At 43.5% G+C, this 22651-nt stretch overlaps 1 protein-coding gene across 1 annotated transcript in view; it reads right to left on the bottom strand.

Moving 5' to 3' along the window:
- Nucleotides 1–22651, bottom strand: part of CSMD2 (CUB and Sushi multiple domains 2) — a 667758-nt gene that overhangs the window by 243978 nt on the left and 401129 nt on the right. The window contains exons 14-15 of the mRNA XM_033838419.2: nucleotides 6513–6839; nucleotides 2457–2651 (exon numbers count right to left, since the gene is read on the bottom strand). Coding sequence (XP_033694310.1) covers nucleotides 2457–2651; nucleotides 6513–6839 — 522 coding nt within the window. The remainder of the gene's footprint in view (nucleotides 1–2456; nucleotides 2652–6512; nucleotides 6840–22651) is intronic.

The raw sequence follows: 22651 nt of genomic DNA, 5'->3' as shown, positions 1-22651 counted from the left end.
GTCTGGAGTGGTTCACTGCACCGGCAGAACTATGGTCTAGGAGCACCTGATTCAGAAAAGTGGAGGAGGGTTCTGTAGTTACCAAGTCGTGATCCCTCTCAGGGGGGTCACCTGCACTGGGACTGAGCCCCCGCAGGCTCAGGGGCACTGTGGTCTGGGCTTCTGCCCCCGGAAGTCCTATAGTGTTGGTTGGGAGATAGGGCCAAGAATCATGGACCTGGTAAAGAAAAATGTAGCCATGGTGAGACCAAATATCCGATAGGGTGGTCCGGCGGTGGCCCATAGAGCAAGGGATCCAGGAGGAAGGAGAGATCAGGTGAGTGGGAGACAGCAGGGAAGATGTCCTGGATGAGACGGACCACGAGGAAAACCAAAGAAGTCAGAGGAGGTTGACGAGCATGAGGGAGAATGGGGGGCCCAGCTTGTAGGAAAGGTGAGACCACTGACCGACAAGCCCCCAGACCCTGGGCTCTGCCTCACCCCCAAACAACCCCATCAGACACGAGTGGTTATGCCCCTGCTGCCGACAAGGGAGCTACCCAACCCATCGGGTCCACAACTGGGAGGGGGCAGAGACAGGAGTTTCATGGTTCCCCGACACCAAAGCTTATGCTGTTTCCAAAAGTGCTCGCTCTGCTGGGTAAAAACAGCAGAGGAGGTTGTGTGGACGTGGTTGTGTGACCGTGGAGGGCAGGAAGACGCCTGTTTGTGTCACGAGTGGAGCAGGCACCTGGAAGGATGAACCCACCCCATGATCCCCCGAAGTGGACCAATATGCATCTGATGGTGTCAGGAATGGTTAAAATCAGGTGAATATCGTGCTCACAGCCAACACTGAGTGAGCGCTGCCCCTCTGCCAGGCGCTGCTCCAGGAGCGATGCTTGCTCACGACCACCCTGTGAGGGGGCTCCCATTACAAACTGCACTTTACAGATGGGGCAGCTGAGGCACAGAGAAGTCAAGTCACTTGGCCCCGGCGACTCAGCGGGTAAGTTTCAGGGAGGAGACAAAATGCAGTCTGGTGAGAGTCAGGGCTCTGGAGGCCATGAGGGAGGCTCTAACCTAGTTAAAAAGTCATTCATTCATTCATTCATTCATTCAGTGATTGATCAACCAGTATTGACTGAGCATCTAGCAGGCATCAAGCAATATGCCAGCTGTGGGGGTACGAGCCCAAGGAAGATTCCCTAACCTCACGGAGCTTACACACCAGCAACAGCATGGCTAACACTTATGCTAGGAACTCACTCTCTGCCAGGAAGTGTCCTTTACATGTGCATTTTATTATCATCTCCCCACTTGTTTTTTAGCTGAAGAAAAACAAACCAACCAGAGGCTCAGAGGGAAAAAGGCGACTCGCCAGGATTCCAGCCCAGGTCCCTCTGACTCGACGGCCCACCTTGACGCCACCCTCTCTGCCTTGGACCCTGTGCCCTTGGTGGTCTCTCCTCCCTGCTCCCCCTGCCTGTCAGCTCTGGGGCAGCGGTCGCCCCGAGGCACGCCCCCCTCGCTGCTCTGCTCTCCTGTCCTTCCCCCTTGCTGGCCGGGGTGCTTGGATTTGGGTCTGGGGACTGCGTATGGAGAGGTCCCTTAGGTCGCTACCCTCTGTCCATCACGCGAGGTAAGAGGAAGGCGCTTTCTGGGTCCCAGAAGCAGGGAACTGCAGCCCTGGCCTCCACTGTCACTGCCTTCAAGGGGTCTGTGGGAGACTCACTTTCCACCCATTATTCACAAGTATTTATCGAGGGCCTGTTCTGTGCCAGGCATTGTGCTTGGTGCACAAGTTTTACATAATTCCTGCCCTTAAGAAGCTTAATTTGTGTTTTCCATGCCTGCAGTTGGGGGGACCAGATGGCTAGCCTCTGAAACTGAGTCAAAACCTGTCTACGTGGCAAGGCAGGACCGAGGAGACACCACAACAACCCCTGTGCTTGCTTCAAGCTGTGTCTTTTTTCTGGCTGGTCTGCCCCTGGTCTCCTGGAGATTCACTGCAAGGATTATCAAGGCAGCATTTAACAGGGACACCAAGGCCAAGCCTGGGAGATGTCCCAGGGAATCGGGGTAAATTAGCATGTGGAGAAGGAAAGAGTGGCAGGCAGCTTGAAAGACACGCAGACTCACAGCTCTGCCAACACCGCTTCAGGCTGATGGAGCTCCCCTGTGCAGGAGCTGGGAGCGGGGCTCCTAGTGGCTGTGATACTGAGAGCGTTCCCAGTTGAAAGAAGAGTGTTTTTGATGCCTGACAGTCTAGAACCAGCGTTTCTCCTGTTTAATCTCTGGTTATAATTCAAATTTCTGTGCATTGTGGTTCTATAAAGCCCCGGCCATTCCAGCGTGATGGTGAGAGGGTGGTCCCATGTCCTGGGAGAAGAGGACGACTGGGGTTTGGGCCACTCGGTCCCCCTCCTCGGCCTCTCTGGCTGACAGCCCCGGCCCCCGGCCCGGCAGGCACGCACCTTCACACCGCAGCACGGCACTGTTCCAGACCACGCTGCCCTCCTTCAGGATGCAGGTGATGGTCTCTGAACCCTGAGTCCCGAGGAAGCCTTCATCGCAGAGGAAGGAGATGGAGCTTCCCAGCTGGAGGCTGTCACCAAACCGTTTGCCGTTTACTGGAACGCCCGGATCTGGACACTCATTGTGTCGAAAAGCTGTGTGGATACGGGTCAAGGATGGGATTAGACAGAGCTGGCGTGCAGATGGACCCCCAAAGAAAATAAGCTTCATTATCATGGTCTATCCTAGACCTCCTCCACTTCCCCAAGAGCCTGGCATGCTGCGGGGAGAGCTACATATCCTAGAACCACACTGGGCACAAAGCAGGTACTTGTTAAACTTATCTCCTGCCTTCCTGAGCACCTAATCCAACTTCATTCTAAAGCATATTTATAGATCAGGCAGCGGGCTGTTTCTCCTGCTGGCTCATTTACACCAAATAATGATTCTGTGACGTAGGTATTATTACCCCAGTTTACAAATGAGGAAACTGACGCTCAACGTGGTTAAGGAGCAGATCTGTGTCCTTAATGTCAAATCCATTCCATGCGTCCCCACCTTCAGATAGCTATGGGATCATTTATGCTGCAGGAAAACCGGGCTCTAAATCCTGTGACACTAATAGATACCAAGCACCATAAAGTAGGTGCCCTGGAATTAACCCTGTCTGAAGCCATTCCCTTCATTTCCTCGCCCCTTGTCAGGCTGCCTCTCACTCTGCCCAGACAATTGCTAATACCATGGTGGTGGGGGAGGTGGGGGGTGGGAGGAAAGAGTCAGAACACTTGTGGGTTTAATCAAGCTCTGCCTCTTATTAGTTACATGGTTCTGGGCAACTTATGTAATCTTGCTGAGCCTCTGTTTCCTAACCTATAAAATGGGCCGTTCTGAGATAGGAATAACATGAAAGGTGATTTGAATTTGCAAGTGGTGAATGCTTGGTAAGCGCCTGACGGGTGGTCAGTGCCCCTTAAGTCTGTGCTCCCTTCCTTCTTCCTGTTCCCAACCTTCCTCCAACAGGGGTGCCCAGTTCTCACACTCGAGTCTGAGGCCACGCCCTATTTGCATCCCTGCTGTTTTAAGGACGGTGGCTTCCCAGTGGAGACCAGGCTCCACGGCTGCAAGGGCATGGGCCATTTTAGAGGCCTCTGAGATTCCCTAGTGACCGAAACACTTGCACAGTCAGAAACAGAAGCAGCCCTGGAGGTGTCAGGTCATCTTGCTGGAAGCAAACCTGGTGATCCTTCCTACTGAAGCTGGGCTGAGGGAGCATCTGACACAGAGCTGAGCCCTGACCCCCTGCCCTCTGAAAGGCAATCTTAAGTCAGCCCAGACATCAGTCTCCCAACCTTTCCTCATTAGGAACTTATGACCATGAGCTTGCCCTCACATTTAGAAACACTCGGTGGGAAGAAAAGTGGCACTTGGGGCCCATAAGTCCAGGCGTTTGTCCATTCAAAACCCTGTCAGTCACACAGACACACACACACACACACACACACACACGTGTACACACTGAGCAGGGATATGCAGCTATTTCCAATACCTTGAAGCAAATGCTCTAAGTCAAGGATTTAAACGCTGCCCAGTTCTACCTGTGTACCTTTTCAATCTGTTTCCTGGCAGGTGAAAGGGGACAGACCTTAGCTTAGGAAGTTTCTGTTGCGGGGTTGGCAGTGATGCCCGCAGGATGCCCCCACAGTAGGTGCTGAGTAAACAGCAGCTACTCTCATCTTTGTCCAAAATACTCACATGGAAGAAGGTTTCCTCCAAGGAGCTCTGGAGGTGGAAACAGGATCCCTGAGCCTTGTTACAGGGACACAGATTTCAGGTCATCATGAGGGGAAGCCCCGAGTGTTCTCTAACTGTGGAGAGAGCTGTCTTGGGGGCAGGGGGATGTGAGCTCCCTGACATTGGGCAAATTCCAGCTCTTCCCAGACAATCGTCAGTTGGGACGTGACTGAGGAGATGCACGTCCTGCGGGGGAGACTACACTAGTTCCCAAACACCTGCCCGTGGACTGTGGTTCACTAGCTACATCAGAATCACCCCAGAAGCCTGTAAAAAAGGTAGATTCTAGGGCCTCCCTCCTTAGAGATTTTGATTCATCAGGTCTAGGACGGGGCTCAGATTTTTAAAAGTTATTGCTACCTATCCATCCCACTCTATCTGTATTAATGCACAGAAAATTACCTGTAACGTCTGTAATAGTGTTCACCAAATATTGGCAAGGATCAGCTCTGGGTGGGGGGATCTAGGGTGGTAGTCAGCATTTCTTCCTTGGCCTGCCCCTGGTTTTTGATTACTGGCGTATTGGATGGGTATCGTTTTTACAGTGGTCGAGGAACCTTCGAGAGGGATGCTGGGTAAGAGCTTGATCACCAGGTCGGGTTTGCCGCTTTCTGTCTCTTCCTCCTGAGGATCTGGCATTTGCTCCTCTCCTGGAAAGTGGGGACCTACTAGGCTATGGTTTTCCTCGGAGACTATGAGTATTTGGTTCTGACCCAGGTCCTCCACCGGTGTATCCACACCTGCTTTGAACCTGTGGAGTCCTCGGCCCACCCCATCCTGGATCAGTGGGCTTCCCTGGGACAGCGCTCACCCTTCTCCTTCCCACTCCCACCAGGAGGAAGAAAGAGAGTTTAGCCATTCATGGATCTTTCCATTCAATAAATATTTATGGATCCTCACCATGTACCAGACCCTGCACTGGGCAGAGGGCATAGAAAGGTAAGTAATACATACCCCCATCCTTCCAGAGCTCATGACCTCATGGGAAAGTAGGGATGAGGACAGATAAACTAAAAGCCAGGGCTGCAGTGCTAGACTGGGAAGATCAGGGAAGACAGAACTGGGCTCTGCTTCCTCCTGCCCACAGATGATGGGAAGAGGAGTGCCCGGGAGGAGGCATCCCCGGGAAGATGGATTGCTTCTATCAAGTCCGGCATCCCGAAGAAGGTGTTGGTGTTCCAAGGGCTTTAGCTTGGAATCTGGGGTCCCCAATGACCCCTGTTTGGCACTTACTGTCTTCAGCTCGACTAGACCCTGGGGACAGATGGGACAAGGAAGCAAGACGTCTCTGCCAAGGGTGGGAGGGGGGCTGGGCGGAGATCAGTTCTATCAGAAAGTGCGGGAGGGACAAGCGCTGCGTGTGTGCTGTGTTCGTGGGGCGGAGCTCGAACTGGGGACTTGCATTTCACAAACAGCCTCTGGGAAAGGATCTGGTTAATCTGCTCAGACGGGCCCAGCCTCGGCTGGCTCTGAAGATTTGCCATTGGCCACGTTCACCGGGTCTGTAGCTGGTTCCGCCCTGAACAGCACCTCTCGCTACCTTTGCCGCTTGCAGTTTCTACTCTCCAAGCTTCTGCCCCGCCCAACCACCGAGACACAGAAACGACAGTAATCACTGCTGAGCTTCAGTCTGCTTCTAGAGAAGGGGCCAAGGGCTAAAACTGGAGGTGACGACTTTGGGACTGGGCCTGAGAGGGGCCATGAGGAAATGCCCCAAGAGTTGGCTCTAATGAGTCTCAGAGCCAAACGGAAACACTGTTCTAGATTTCTGTTTCTGATTTGCCTACGGGAGTGGGAACTAGCAAAGTGTGAGCAGCCCCACGGGGAATACATGAAGTTGGCAGTGAGTAGGCGTCCAAGGACTTGGGGGAGCACATCAGAGAGGCGTCGGTAGCTAGAAGAGGATGGGGAAGGCTTGCTCTCCCTTGGGCCCTTCCTGGTTCTAGCTGGGCCTTCTAGGAGGGGGAGGGTGGGAGGGAGAAGTGAGGCCCCAGGCTCCTTTCACATTACGTGGCACATCCATAGGAAATAAATGCTCAAAAGCGAGTGACGCCACAGAAAAGAACTCTTTCCGCTTTTCCCTTCATGCTGGAGCCCCATGCCTGGCTCTGCAGCCTCACAAGGCTTTTGGAACTCGTCCACCCACATCAACACTCCTCTGCTGGAGCCCCCTCCACTGGACATCCCCAGAGGGACGCTCAGCTGAGGACACAGGGTGGACTCACTAGTAAAGGTGATGTTGAAGCCCCTCTTCCCCGTGGAGTGGTCGGTCTGGAACTCAAGACGGGCCACGTGGCCACTGCTTGTGATGGAGGAAGGGAGTTGGTTTCCCGAGAAGGTGCCCAGGACTGGGGCCTCAGCCGTGGCCCCATCCTTAATGACCAGGAAGTCAAACTGAGGCTCCACATCAATGTCATTGAAGGCCAGGTGGATGCGGCTCTCGGGCCGCGCGAGGATAAGCCAGACGCAGTGGAGGTGGTTGCCGTAGTCTTCCGGGTAGTTAGGTGACAGGACGACCCCAGAGGGGCTGGTGAAGTTGAAGAAGCAGGAAACTGCAAGAGAAGAGCCGTGGAGGTCAGTGAGCATCCCTGGTATTGTGCCTGGGCCACTGAGGGCTGGCGGGGGAGCATTTCTTAGTCTAAGAGCAATAGAGAGAAAGGGTGACACGAGGGTTGGGCCAGACTGGCTGGACTCTGAGCTCTAGGTGGGAGACATGCTGGGTTCCATGCCACACGTGGTGTTGGGAAGGGTCCCTCTGGCAAATCACAGACAAGGTGGAGCTGGTCTTCTCCTGGCCCTCTCTCCGTTTTGGTGAGCCCACCCCAGGCAGGGTCTGCATGCTTCTCGGTCCCTTGCGTTGGGGAAAAAAACCCACCATTCAAGCTTAAATGTAGTCCCAGTGCCTGGCTCCTTTTAGCTGGTGGTGGTCCCCTGGGTGGTAACCAGGGTGGAGATATTCCAAGTCCATTTCTATCTTTTAAACATTTTTAGTGGGGAAATGATAGGCGTGCCCCTGGGGATTCTGCCAGCCTCGAAGCTACAAAACTATGCTAAGGAGGCGCTAGGTAGGCACCATCTTTCAGAGCCCAAAGCTTTGGAAGAGACTGGGGGAGAGAGGTGACAGCGCCTTATCTTGAGGCCCTGCATGCGTTCCAAGGATCTTCTGAAAATCTTTATTTTCAACCCTTTCCATGCCAGTAACTAACAGACCCTGGAAAAAGGCTGAGGCATAGCAAAGCGCTATAAATGGAAAAACAAACAAACACTAAACCAAAATTAAAAAGAAAAATAACAGAATAAAAAAATTGCAACAAATATGCCAAAGGACAGCTATCAATATTGAATTAGAGCTTTTATAATTGTATAAGAACGTCACCAAGATGAGCAAACTGTATGCTCAGGGGATTCATATGAGAGAAAATAAGATTAATATGAAAACACAGTCCATTTCACTAGAAAAAAAATAAAAATAAACAACCCATACTGTTGAGGCTTCATGAAAACTCATATGTATTTATGGCCAGTTACACAGTAAAGCTGATATAATCCTTTTGGAAGGGAGTGTATGCATTCTAACCAGCAGCCACAACACTCTACAAATATTCTGACTCAGTAATCTCTAGGAATTAATTCAAAAGAAAAAGAGCCACGTGGACAAAGATGTTTACAGGGACATAATTTTATTACAGAGGAAAAACTGGGAACAACCTACATGCCAGCCCAATAATGCGAGGTAAATTATAGCCTTTAATGTGGTGCGGTTTGAACACAATCATTAAAGTGATAAATATGACCCTGTAGAAAGAAGAATGTTAAACATTTTAAAGTAAAACTGTACCTCATAAGATTATATGCATGCTTGGATTAGAGCTATTAAATATTTACTTATATATGGGTAAAGACTGGACAGGAGCCCCCAAATAAAAATTGTATTAGAGTAAAAGGTTTGGGGGTGATAGTTTTTCAAAATGAAAGCAACATTTAATTTTTCTGACTGCAAAAATGATATAGGCTCATTGAAACACTTTTTAATATATAAAAGTGTAAAGAAGGTAGAAACGAATATGGACAAATATTTAAGTGCCTTTATAACATTTATAGTGATGTTTGGTATTAATTATATTGAAATTAAAGTATAATATTTGACTTATTAATTATAATGAAGCTAAGGTGAAAAATAATAATAAAATCATGTTTGCAAAAGAAAAAAATAAAAACACAAAACAAAGGGATTGGTGATTCCTTCGTTGAGTGTCTCTTTCCTCTGCCTGACTCTACCCACCTTCCCCTTTTCTGCATTAGGTATTACTTTTTCAATCTGCTACTCAAAGCCCTCCCATCAAATTCAGCAAAGTGAACCCGGTCCCGAGGACACAATCAGTCTCATCCCTATAATCTCTGTATTTTATAAGTATTGAAAGTTTGAGTCAAGGGGAGAGAAGGACATGAAAAAGCTTTTACGCAACACAAGGTATAGTTAATAGTAATTACCATTGTATATTATTGGGCGTTTACTAAGTACAGGCACTGTTCTAAGCACTTTCATCAATTACTCAATTTAACTGTCACAAAAACGGCATGAGGTAGGTACCGTTATTAACCCCATTTAAAAATGAAGACACTGCGGCACACAGAGATTAAGTAGCTTGCTAGGGCTGCGCGGCCGGTAGATGTTAGCAGCAAGTTCAAATCCACGCAAATCCATGCAAATTCAAATCCACCTGACTCCACGGGCCAAGCCCTTAGCCACCCAGCAACACCGTCTCCCAGTATGAGAACAGTATTGCTCACAAAGTCTAATAGTGGAGTCCTTGGCGGTGTTCTTAGAATCTGTTAAAGATTCATCTGTTAACCCCAAGCATTATAACAGCCCTGAACTGGAGGTTCTAGGCTGGACACAGATGCCCCCACACAGCTATCCCATCTATGGCTTTGTGGTAGTCCAGCTGGGAGCATAATACAAATAATGAGGAATCTGAAACCAACAAAGACCACTACCTTGAAGACAGAAGGGGAAAAACCACATGGCCTGTCTACCAGCAGAACAACACCAAGGCGGACCAAAGACAAAGAAAAGCTCTATGATTTCAAAGGCACTGAAAGCATGAGAACAAATGGATTTACTGCAGAGAATTTAATTAACATCACCTGAGTCCCCACCCTGACTCCATCACTCTGTCACATTTTTTTCTTTATACCCTTTATCCAGAGTTGCCATGTTGTAAAGCTCCAGGGGCAACATTTTGAGTAGCTATACATGGCAGATCTACCTATCACTCTCTAAAATTACCTTGTTCACTGGCTTGTTTATGGTCTGTCCCTCCCTCTCCCCAGCACACACACATGTAATCCACGAGGGCAGAAATCTTGTCTGTTTGATTTCTCTGAATCCCTATGGCTCCCACAATGCCTGGTACATTGTTGGTGCTCAATCAATATTTGCTGAATGAATCAATGAGCATTTAATGGTTGATACCATCTGAAGAGATGGTGACGTGGATACGCGTGCCTCACATCCCCATCCCATTCCAAGCCCCAACCAAAAGAACTGACCAAAGTCTGTGTTAGCTCTGGAAACATGGAAAAAATACTATGCTGTGATCCTCAATGTATGTCTCTTAGACACAGTACAGATCGGTCCCTAAATAATTTAGAGTAGAAAAGCATATGACCCAGCCAAACTGTCAAAGAACAAAGACAACAGAAACCTCTTCCAGTATCAAAGACCTCAAAAAGTATATTATCCATACAACACTAAAGAAATACTCCAAGATGTTATCAACCCAACCAAGAGATGAATCAAAATGCAGAACTCAAGTATGAGAAAGTTATGCTTAATAAAAAATGAAAAAAGATTGGTGATAAGCAAATAAACAATATAGTAAAGAATCTAAATAATTGCTGTAAACATAGTTAGAAAACAGACTGCAAGTGTAACAAATATTTGTTGGAAGAGAAGATAAAAGATATCACTCCTGCCTAAATCCCAGGTAAAATATTGCAGATTATTCTGATGTAAAGTATAAAGTTGAAGCAAGGAGATATGCTAATTTTCCTCATTTTGTAAGAAATTCTGTTATATAGTTTCTGTGGTCAATTAGAGAAATATAGGTTAGAGTGTGTCTTTAAAGATGTTAAGTATAATTAGTAATAGACTATAAAGTAGCTTATCTTCAAAATTACCAAAGGGGAAAAAGCAAAAGCAGTCAATTTAGAAAAAAAATGGAATTCAAAGGAAACAACAAGGAATCAAAAAGAGGGGAAACGTAAAGTAAGATGCTAAAAAAGGGGGAAAAAGACAAAACATCATTTATGATAGCAAATGTATACAGGTTTATCTGTCTTAGAAAAATATAACCCTCATTTTGGGAAAAGACACACAACTTAAAGTGACTCAGAATAGTCACGAATAACGAAATGGGCCAAGATAGCTCAGACTTCAGATTAGAAGAGTGTTACAATTTACCAATGCCCAGGCCCCAAAGATTCCTATTTATTTGGTGGAGTACACCCAGGGCATCAGAGGTTCTAAAAGCTTCTGGGTGATCCCAGTGTGCAGCCAGGGTTTGAGAGCTACTGGTGAAGGCAAATGCAAACCACAAAAAAAAGGAGTTTTAATACTAATATCAGATCCTTGGATGTTATAATATCACAGCAGACTCTTGATGATTCTTTTTTTTTCAGTACAAGAGTCCTCTGGACTGCTACCAAGAGACATTTCCTCTTGCACCTGGAAAGAGATGGAGCTGATAAACTGACACTAATAGAACAGAAATGTGGCCCTGTAAAGCTCAGTTTTCTATCCCAAGGTATAATTCAGACTTGTTACAATGAGGGCAGGAAAAGGGAGTGTGCCTTGTCCAACAAAGGTCTAATCTCTCTCACTCTGGAAAATTAGGTTTACATATTACAGTAGAATGTTTCTGTTGGAGAATAGAATTTGCTTCGCAGCGTCCCAAATGAGGATAACAAAACGTATTGTGATTGGATCTCATCACTATCAACCACCCAGGTGAAAGAGAAAGATGAGGTACCCTCTCCCTTTGGAAGCTCTTACCACACTGTGCTCATGGATCTTGACCTTGGATAAGCCTTTAAATGGTTCAGACTTTTGAAAAATAATAAAAGTGGAAACCTCATTACCAAATGGATGTATCATTACTGTGTATAATATTGGATTATTATTCAATAGGACCTTGAGTAAGAAACAAAAGTTTTGTTGAAAAACCCTCTTTTACTATCTTTTCCTCAGGTGTTGTCACTGCTAGTTTTAGTGCTTTCAAAATGCTAATTCAGTTACTAGGGACCCAATGAGACAAAACAAAATCTCAAATCCAAAGATGACATTTAAAAAATGGATGACATGCACATTCCAAAATGAAGATATGACAGTTATGATACATTTGGCCCCAAAGCACTGAAACAGACAAAATAAACTAATTTTAGCACAGTGGTTAAGAATTCACCTGCCAATGCAGGGGACACGGGTTTGAGCCCTGGTCCAGGAAGATCCCACATGCCGCGGAGCAACTAAGCCCATGCACCACAACTACTAAGCTTGTGCTCTAGAGCCCGTGAGCCACTACTACTGAAGCCCGTGCACCTAGAGCCCATGCTCTGCAACAAGAGAAGCCACCAAAATGAGAAGTCCATGCACTGCAACGAAGAGTAGTCCCAGCTCGCCGCAACTAGAGAAAGCCCACGTGCAACAACGAAGACCCAATGCAGCCAAAAATAAATAAATAAAATTAAAAAACCCCCAAAAACATAAGAGTTGGAGAAAAATATAATAATCTGAAGTCAAAAGTAAATAAAGTGGATCTGTAAAATACTATGAGTGTGTATATGTTATATGAAACTCTGTAACCTTCAAACAAGGAACAGCACCTTCTTCACAAGTGCCCTTGGAATATTACAGAAATGGACCCTATATTGGTCTACGATGAATTCTCCATGAACTCCTCCACAAAGCAAAAACTGTTGGGACACATTTTCTATTCACAGTGCAACTAAACTACAAATCAATAATAAAAGAATGACTACGAACCTGCAGCCTGTGAAAAGGAGATGCCAAACACAGTAAGTTAAACAAAATGAGAAGACAGAGAACTATGCAACAGATGAAGGAGCAAGGTAAAAACCCACCAGACCTAACAAATGAAGAGGAAATAGCCAGTCTACCTGAAAAAGATTTCAGAGTAATGATAGTAAAGATGATTCAAAATCTTGGAAACAGAAGGGAGAAAATACAAGAAACATTTAACAAGGACGTAGAAGAACTAAAGAGCAAACAAACAATGATGAACAACACAATAAATGAAATTAAAAATTCTCTAGAAGGAATCAATAGCAGAATAACTGAGGCAGAAGAATGGATAAGTGACCTGGAAGATAAAATAGTGGAAATAAATACCACAGAGCACAATAAAGAATGAAAAGAATTGAGGACAGTCTCAGAGACCTCTGGGACAACATTAAATGCACCAACATTCAAATTATAGGGATCCCAGAAGAAGAAGAGAAAAAGAAAAGGACTGAGAAAACATTTGAAGAGATTCTAGTTGAAAACTTCCCTAATATGGGAAAGGAAATAGACAATCAAGTCTAGGAAGTGCAGAGAGTCCCACACAGGATAAATCCAAGGAGAAACACGCCAAGACACATATTAATCAAACTATCAAAAATTAAATACAAAGAAAAAATATTAAAAGCACTAAGGGAAAAGAAACACATAACATAAAAGGGAATCCCCATAAGGTTAACAGCTGATCTTTCAGCAGAAACTCTGCAAGCCAGAAGGGAGCGGCAGAACATATTTAAAGTGATGAAAGGGAAAAACCTACAACAAAGATTACTCTACCTAGCAAGGATCTCATTTAGATTTGACAGAGAAATTAAAACCTTTACAGACAAGAAAAAGCTAAGAGAATTCAGCACCACCAAACCAGCTTTACAACAAATGCTAAAGGAACTTCTCTAGGAAGGAAACACAAGAGAAGGAAAAGAGCTACAATAACAAACCCAAACAATTAAGAAAATGGTAATAGGAACATACATATCGATAATTATCTTAAATGTAAATGGACTAAATGCTCCCACCAAAAGACATAGACTGGCTGAATGGGTACAAAAACAAGACCCGTATAGATGCTGTCTACAAGAGACCCACTTTAGACCTAGGGACACATACAGACTGAAAGTGAGGGGATGGAAAAAGATATTCCATACAAATGGAAATCAAAAGAAAGCTTGAGCAACAATTCTCATATCAGACAAAATAGACTTTAAAATAAAGACTATTACAAGAGACAAAGGACACTACATAATGATCAAGGGATCAATAAAAGAAGAAGATATAGCAATTGTAAATATTTATGCCCCCGACATAGGAGTACCTCAATACATAAGGCAAATGCTAACAGCCATAAAAGGGGAAATCAACAGTAACACAATCACAGTAGGGGACTTGAACACCCCACTTTCACCAATGGACAGATCAACCAAAATGAAAATAAATAAGGAAACACAAGCTTTAAATGACACATTAAGCAAGATGGACTTAATTGATATTTATAGGACATTCCATCCAAAAACAACAGAATACACATTCTTCTCAAGTGCTCATGGAACATTCTCCAGGATAGATCATATCTTGGGTCATAAATCAAGCCTTGGCAAATTTAAGAAAATTGAAATGGTAGCAAGTATCTTTTCTGAACACATGCTATGAGACTAGATATCAATTAAAGGAAAAAAATTGTAAGAAATACAAACACATGGAGGCTAAAGAATACACTACTAAATAACCAAGAGATTACTGAAGAAATCAAAGAGGAAATTAAAAAATACGTAGAAACAAATGACAATGAAAACACGATGACCCAAAACCTATGGGATGTAGCAAAAGCAATTACAAGAGGGAAGTTTATAGCAATACAATCCTACCTCAAGAAAAAAGAAACATCTCAAATAAACAACCTAACCTTACACCTAAAGCAATTAGAGAAAGAACAAAAAAACCTCAAAGTTACTGGAAGGAAAGAAATCATAGAGATCAGATGAGAAATAAATGAAAAAGAAATGAAGGAAACAATAGCAAAGATCAAGAACTAAAAGCTGGTTCTTTGAGAAGATAAACAAAATTGATAAACCATTAGCCAGACTCATCAAGAAAAAGAGGTAGAGGATTCAAATCCATAAAATTAGAAATGAAAATGGAGAGGTAACAAAGGACACTGCAGAAATACAAAGGATCATTAGAGATTACTACAGGCAACTATATGCCAATAAAATGGACAACCTGGAAGAAATGGACAAATTCTTAGAAAAGCACAACCTTCCAAGACTGAACCAGGAAGAAATAGAAAATATAAACAGACAAATCACAAGCACTGAAATTGAAACTGTGATTAAAAATCTTCCAACAAACAGACGCCCAGGACCAGATGGCTTCACAGATGAACTCTATCAAACATTTAGAGAAGAGCTAACACCTATCCTTCTCAAAGTCTTCCAAAATACAGCAGAGGGAGGAACACTCCCAAACAATTCTACGAGGCCACCACCACCCTGATACCAAAACCAGACAAGGATGTCACAAAGAAAGAAAACTACAGGCCAATATCACTGATGAACATAGATGCAAAAATCCTCAACAAAATACTAGCAAACAGAATCCAACAGCACATTAAACGGATCATACACCATGATCAAGTGGGGTTTATCACCGGAATGCAAGGATTCTTCAATACACGCAAATCAATCATTGTGATACACCATATTAACAAACTGAAGGGGAAAAACCATATGATAATCTCAATAGATGAAGAAAAAGCTTTCAACAAAATTCAACACCCATTTATGATAAAAACTCTCAAGAAAGTAGGCATAGAGGGAACTTACCTCAACATAATGAAGGCCATATATGACAAACCCACAGCCAACATCATTCTCAATGATGAAAAACTGAAACTATGTCCACTAAGATCAGGAACAAGACAAGGTTGCCCACTCTTACCACTATTATTCAACATAGTTTTGGAAGTTTTAGCCACAGCAATCAGAGAAGAAAAAGAAATAAAAGGAATCCAAATCAGAAAAGAAGTAAAATTGTCACTGTTTGCAGATGACATGATACTATACATAGAGAATCCTAAAGAGGCTACCAGAAAACTACTAGAGCTAATCAATGAATTTGGTAAAGTAGCAGGATACCAAATTAATGCACAGAAATCTCTGGTATCCCTATACACTAATGATGAAAAATCTGAAAGAGAAATTAAGGAAACACTGTCATTTACCACTGCAACAAAAAGAATAAAATACCCAGGAATAAACCTACCTAAGGAGACAAAAGACCTGTATGCAGAAAACTATAAGACACTGATGAAAGAAATTAAAGATGATACAAACAGATGGAGAGATATACCATGTTCTTGGATTGGAGGAATCAACATTGTGAAAATGACTCTACTACCCAAAGCAATCTACAGATTCAAAGCAATTCCTATCAAACTACCAATGGCATTTTTCACAGAACTAGAACAAAAAATTTCACAATTTGTATGGAAACAGAAAAGACCCCAAATAGCCAAAGCAATCTTGAGAAAGAAAAATGGAGCTGAAGGAATCAGCCTCCCTGACTTCAGACTATACTACAAACTACAGTAATCAAGACAGTATGGTAGTGGCACAAAAAGAGAAACATAGAGCAATGGAACAGGATAGAAAGCCCAGAGATAAACCCACGCACATATGGTCACCTTATTTTTGATAAAGGAGGCAAGAATATACAGTGGAGAAAAGACAGCCTCTCCAATAAGTGGTGCTTGGAAAATTGGACAGCTACATGTAAAAGAATGAAATTAGGAACACTCCCTAACACCATACACAAAAATAAACTCAAAATGGATTAAAGACCTAAATGTAAGGTTAGACACTATAAAACTCTTAGGGGAAAACATAGGCAGAACACTCTACGACATAAATCACAGCAAGATCCTTTTTGATTCACCTCCTAGAGAAATGGAAATAAAATCAAAAATAAACAAATGGGACCTAATGAAACTTAAAAGCTTTTGCACAGCAAAGGAAACCATAAACAAGACCAAAAGACAACCCTCAGAATGGGAGAAAATATTTGCAAATACGCAAAGAACTGACGAAGGATTAATCTCCAAAATATACAAGCAGTTCATGCAGCTCAGTATCAAAATAACAAACAATCCAATCCAAAAATGGCAGAAGACTAGATAGACTTTTCTCCAAAGAAGATATACAGACTGCCAACAAACACATGAAAGGATGCTCAATATCACTAATCATTAGAGAAATGCAAATCAGAACTACAATGAGGTATCACCTCATACCAATCAGAATGGCCATCATCAAAAAATCTACGAACAATAAATGCTGGAGAGGGTGTGGAGGAAAGGGAACCCTCTTGCACTGTTGGTGGGAATGTAAGTTAATACAATCACTATGGAGAACAGTATGGAGGTTCCTTAAAAAACTAAAAATAGCACTACCATATGCCCCAGCAATCCGACTACTGGGCATATACCCTGAGAAAACCATAATTCAAAAAGAGACATGTACCACAATGTTCATTGCAGCTCTATTTACAATAGCCAGGACATGGAAGCAACCTAAGTGTCCATCGACAGATGAATGGGTAAAGAAGACGTGGCACATATATACAATGGAATATTACTCAGCCATAAAAAGCAATGAAATTGAGTTATTTGTAGTGAGGTGGATGGACCTAGATTCTGTCATACAGAGTTAAGTAAGTCAGAAAGAGAAAGACAAATACCGTATGCTAACACACATATGTGGAATCTAAAAAAAAATGGTTCTGATGAATGTAGGGTCAGGACAGGAATAAAGATGCAGATGTAGAGTTGTACCTCAGGACATGGGGACAGGGAAGGGCAAGCTGGGGCGAAGTGAGAGAGGAGCATTGACATATATACACTACCAAATGTAAAATAGATAGCTAGTGGGAAGCAGCTGCATAGCACATGGAGATCAACTTAGAGCTCTGTGACCACCTAGAGGGGCGGGATAGGGAGGGTGGGAGGGAGGTGCAAGAGGGAGGGGATATGGTGATATATGTATACATACAGCTGATTCACTTTGTTATACAGAAGAAAGTAACACAACATTGTAAAGCAATTTTACTCCAATAAAGATGTTACAAAAATAATAAAAGAATGAAGAAAACCCCTAATCACCCAAAAAGTTATTCAACCCTTTCCTAAATAAGTTCTTGAGTTTAAAGACGAAACAAAGGCTGTCAGTACAGACTACTTATAATAACGATGATGATACTAGGCCAAAGCTGTATTTGAGGGAAAATTAATAGCCTTATTCATTATTAAGTAAAAAAGAAATAAGTGAAATGAGCATTTATACTAAGAAAGTGACAAAGAGAATAACTAAAGAAAATTAAGGAGAAAAGGGAGAATAAACTTAATAAAGATAAAAGCAGAAAAAATTAACTGAAGAGACCAGCAGAAGAGAAACTTCTCATTGGTCTACTCAAGAAGTAAAGAGGAAAGATATATACATAGAGACAGGATAATAAAATTAAGGAGATGAGCCAATTATAAAAGAATAGTATGTATAACATACTAATAAAATTGAAATATTCACAAAATGGAGAATTTCCCAGGAAATTTTAAATTACAAAAATTGTGTGAAGAGAAAAACCAGAGAAGACAGGAAAACATCTAGGGAATAGGTATTTTTAGGGCCAGAGCTTTTAAATTTTAAGCAAGCTATAGTAGCTATGCTATTTAATTAGTCTTGATACAAATATTCCCGTAAGATAGTATGATTGATACACATATTCACACTCATCTACTCACACATCAATACACCCACAGTGTAAAAAAATCTTATTTGTAAAGTGCTACCAAGTCAAATTCAGCCCTAAAACAATAAGTAAACAAGACCTATAAAATAAAATCAACAAAACTTTATTGATAGGCAGAAAATTGAAAAATGAGAGACACACTTTTTTCCTAGATGATGAGTTCATATTGTTAAGATAACAATTATCTTCATATCATTGTATAAATTTAACGTAATTCCAGGCAAAATTTAATGTAATTCCAGACAAGGCCCACACTGATTTTTTTTTTTTTTTCTGGAGCTTAAAACAACTATAAGATTGATCTGTTGAGAGAGACAAGGAAAAACAGCATATGAGGTGGTGCTAGCTGGCATTGCAAGACATCATATGTCTTAACCCATTAACCCTCACAGTAGCCCTCTGAGGTGGATACTATTATTATCCCCATTTTACAGATGCAGATGCTGAGTCTGGGTGTTCAAGTAACGTGCCCACAGTCACAAGGCATGTAAGTGATGGGGCTGGGATGTGAACGCAGTCAAGCTGGTTCCAAAGCCCAAGCTCTCAACCACAATACTGATTTTCTCCAGTGGCAGGGAGGCTTACCAACTCAGCTATTAAAACATATTATAAAGCTGCAATAATAAAATCTGTAATGTATCAACTTCAAAGAAGAGATCAATGGAACCAAAAAAGAAAGTTCAGAAAAGGATACAGACATCCAAAAATGTAGTATATGATGAAGGGGGCTTTTTAAATTAGCAGGGTAAAGTTGATTGATCAATAAGGGATGCTTGGACAAATGGCTACCATTTGGACCTGGAATGGAGAAATTAGATCCACGTTTCACTCAGTATACCATGGAAGTACATAGAAGAAAATATAAGGAATATTTGTATAATCTCAGAGGTGGGGAAGGACTCAGCATTATACTAAGGTTAGAATCATAAAGGAAACAGTATTTTAAGTTACAGAAATGAAAAACTTTGGGATTTCAAATATCACCATAAAAGGCAAATAGCGAGGACCAAATGAAATATTTGCGAGATATTACAATTAAATATTTACTATGTTTAACATATGAAGAATTACAATTCCACAAAAAGATAAACACTCAAAATAGAAGTATGGGCCAAGGTAATTAAGAGGCAACTAACAAGTGAATAAAGTTGGTCAATAAAGATTGGGGAAATGTACAATATTATAAGAAAACAAAAACTTCAAACAATAGGGCTGTCAAGTTGGCAAAGAAAAAACAGACAGCATGGAACTTTGCAAGAGGATGGAGAGAAGCTGGCAGGGTAGATGGAGACAAAGCAGATGAAGGTAGGAGGAAAAACAAGAGAGTGGTTTCCAGAAGGAGGGAAGGGCTACCTGTCCGGAAATAGAGTGGAGCATCTGGGTAAAACCCTTTGGGTTTTAGCAACAGGAGGCTCATTGGTGACCTCGGTGAGAGCAGTTTCCAGGTGTGGTGGACAAGAGGTCAGAACGGATGGGGTGAGAAGGGACTGGGAAGTAAGGAGTGGTCACAGCAAGGAAAGACATCCCGTCAAAGGAGTCTGGACGCGAAGGAGAGTATTCAAGAACGGGCAGGATGTGGGAGGTGTGAAGAAAGAGTTTTACTTTTAAGAGAAGAGGGACCTGGGGAAATTTAAATGGTGATGGGAAGGACGTAGCAGAAGGGGGAGGCTGAGACAGACAAAAGAGGATGAATTACATGAGGCATAGATTCCTGAGAAGGTGAGAGGCGAGGGGGAATCTATAGGAAAATTTTTGAAACAGTGACTCTTTGTGAAAGCAATGTGGTGGGTCATGGGCTGGATGCTAAAATAAAAGAAAAAAAACAAAAACAAAAGGAAGAGAATGGGAAATAACTGAGTGCACGATAGGGATAAAGGTAAGTACTGTTTGTGAATCTGTTTCAATCATGGGTGAGTGTGTGCTGCACTGCATTTCTTACTGTTAGTTTAAAGGTGTTTGAAGGTACCTGATCTAAAGCCAAAATGGGATGCAGAAGCTACAGGGGGATTGGTTTTTGATGGGAGAGAGGAGTGAGTGAGCATCTCTGGTATTAAAGGTGGGAAGGTGAGAGGAAGGATGGGGATGGTGATGATCTGCAGGCTTGGTGTCTTTGGAATTTGGAAGTTGAGGACATCGTCTGCCAGGTGGGAGACAAGGTCATTCTCCAGGGTAAGGTGAGGAGGGGCGCTGTTCCCAGGATGGGGTGGGGGAAGTGGAGAATGCTCGGCATAGCTTCCATGGGGAAGAGGAGATCAGACTGACTTAAGACACACAGATGGAGGCTGGGCACTGTGGCAGGCTTGATTGAGACTGGTGACCTTGAACTTGTAGCAGCACCAATTTGCCTGGCTGGGCGATTTTCTCCAGCAGTGCTCACCCAAGCAGGAGAGGCCCGATCACATTGTTGTTGCTTCACTGTGCCTCTCTGAACCAGCAAACTGAGGTAGCTCTGCTGATGAATGCTAGAACTGAGTTGGAGCCAGAGGCTTTACAAAGCCACTAATGAATTCCTTTCACCTCTTTCTGCTCAGAAGCTCAGAGTACAGTAGTTTTCATCTGAGGTTTTTCAACATCTCTGGCACTGGAGCTGGTGAGAGTTATTGTTTAACTTCCTTGGGCCTGAGGAAGCTGGATGAGGTTTTCAAAGTCACATGCATGAAGCTGAAACTGGTCATCCAGCCGGGCTCATCCTTATCATAAACAAGATTAAGTTAATGCTGGGTTCTCTTTGAGGAGAACTGAGGATGCCTTCCAGAAACTCATACACATTCCAAAAGGAGTATCAGGCATAAACAGATGACGCTGTCCACATATTTCCTGAGCAAGGAACATGTCCTCTTCAATTCATATTTGATGTAATTTGATTGAAAAGCCATGAATTGTGTCAAGTTTTTGTGTTTCTTTGTTTTGTTCCATCCCCACCTCGCAGGCAGGCAAAAGCGCAGGCCCCCTGCGTTAGGTGAGCAGGGCATTCGACAGCTGAGCCCTCCCCCATTCCTGAAACACTTCCTTTCTGTCTCCTGTGCAGGCCCCTTTGCATGGCCTTGGAATGTCTCCACCTAGCTGGAGTACTAATGGAGCATCTGCTGTGCGACAAACACTAATCTAGATATGGGAGGCAACCAACCAGACAGATCAGCAAGTCCTCAGCTGGCATGAAGTTTACATTCTAACAGGTGGCAAAGAACATAAGACAGAGTGAAGGGAAAAGAGTGAATGGGGGGGGGTGCTTGCTTTCAATAAGGTGGTCAGTGATGGCCCGTCTGAGGAGGCATCTTCTGGGATGTGGCCAGCAGTCCTAAGGGAAGATCATTCCAGGTGGAGGGAACTGCAAGTGCAAAGGCCCTGAGGTGGGAGCGAGCTTGGTGTATGTGAGGGACAGAAGGGAAGCCAATAGAGCAGGAGCAAGGTGAACCATGGAGCTAGGAACATGACATGAGTAGGAGAGGACAGCAAAGATCTTTTAGACTCAGAAGGAGTCTGGATTTTATCAGAGCAAATTAAATGAAAAATGGCCAAAACTGATCTCCTAGTCTTTTTTCCCAAACGGTTCTCCTAGACTCTTGCATCTGGAACATTCCCCGGCATGAGGGAATGATTCAGCTCTGCCGTCACCCAGTTATGGGCTTTCCCTTGGCCCCTTCCCGCTTCCCACCACTCTTCCTTATGCCCTTGCCTCCTAAATGATACTGGTAGCCCAGACCCTCCCACACATTCATACTTGGTATGCAACTGTCTGATGTACATCTCTACTGGAGATCCCACCAGCACCCTGAATGCATGTCCAAAATTGATCTCTTTATCTATTTTCCTAAGCCTCCTTCATTCCTTATCTCCATGAATGACAATACCCAGTTGCCTAAGCAAAATATATCAACTTCTTTTCCCTTGCTCCCGAATCCAGTCTGTGACTAACTTCTGCTGATTCTATCTCTTCAGTGTCTCTTGTACTTGTCACAGCCCCACCACACCCTGTTAAGTGAAGGTCCTCTTCCTACTGCAATAGCCTATCTGGTTTTCTGTCTTTAAATCTCATTCCTTTTGAATCCATCCTACCTATTGGCTCCAGAATGAATTTTGTAAATCACAAATTCTCATGGTATTTCATCTTTGCTTGGAACTCTTTAAATAAAGACCCCCTGTTGCACAGAAGATAAAGCCTAAACTTCTCAAAAGAGCACAAAAGGACCCTCGAAGACTGAAGGCCCTTGCCAAGCTCTTTTATCTTTATTTTTCCACTCCCCAACTCGCCCTGACATTCCAGCTACATTAGATTCCTGCAGCCCTACAAATGTGCAAGGCTAACGCCAAGTCTTGCTCTATTTTCTTTCTAGAATGTTCTCTCCTTTCCACCTGGAAAACTCTGTTATGCATCATTTCTGTAGAAATGATGTGTCCCCCCTGCCCATTTATCCTTCCTAGCTGCAGCCATAGAGTCTGTACACCAGGCTCATCCCACTCAGTGCCTGCTGAGGTCTGAATGTT

The sequence above is a fragment of the Tursiops truncatus genome, chromosome 1, assembly GCF_011762595.2.
Source record: "Tursiops truncatus isolate mTurTru1 chromosome 1, mTurTru1.mat.Y, whole genome shotgun sequence".
NCBI lineage: Eukaryota > Metazoa > Chordata > Mammalia > Artiodactyla > Delphinidae > Tursiops > Tursiops truncatus.
Note: the sequence above shows the minus strand (reverse complement) of the source record. Positions and strands in the feature narration are given on the sequence as shown.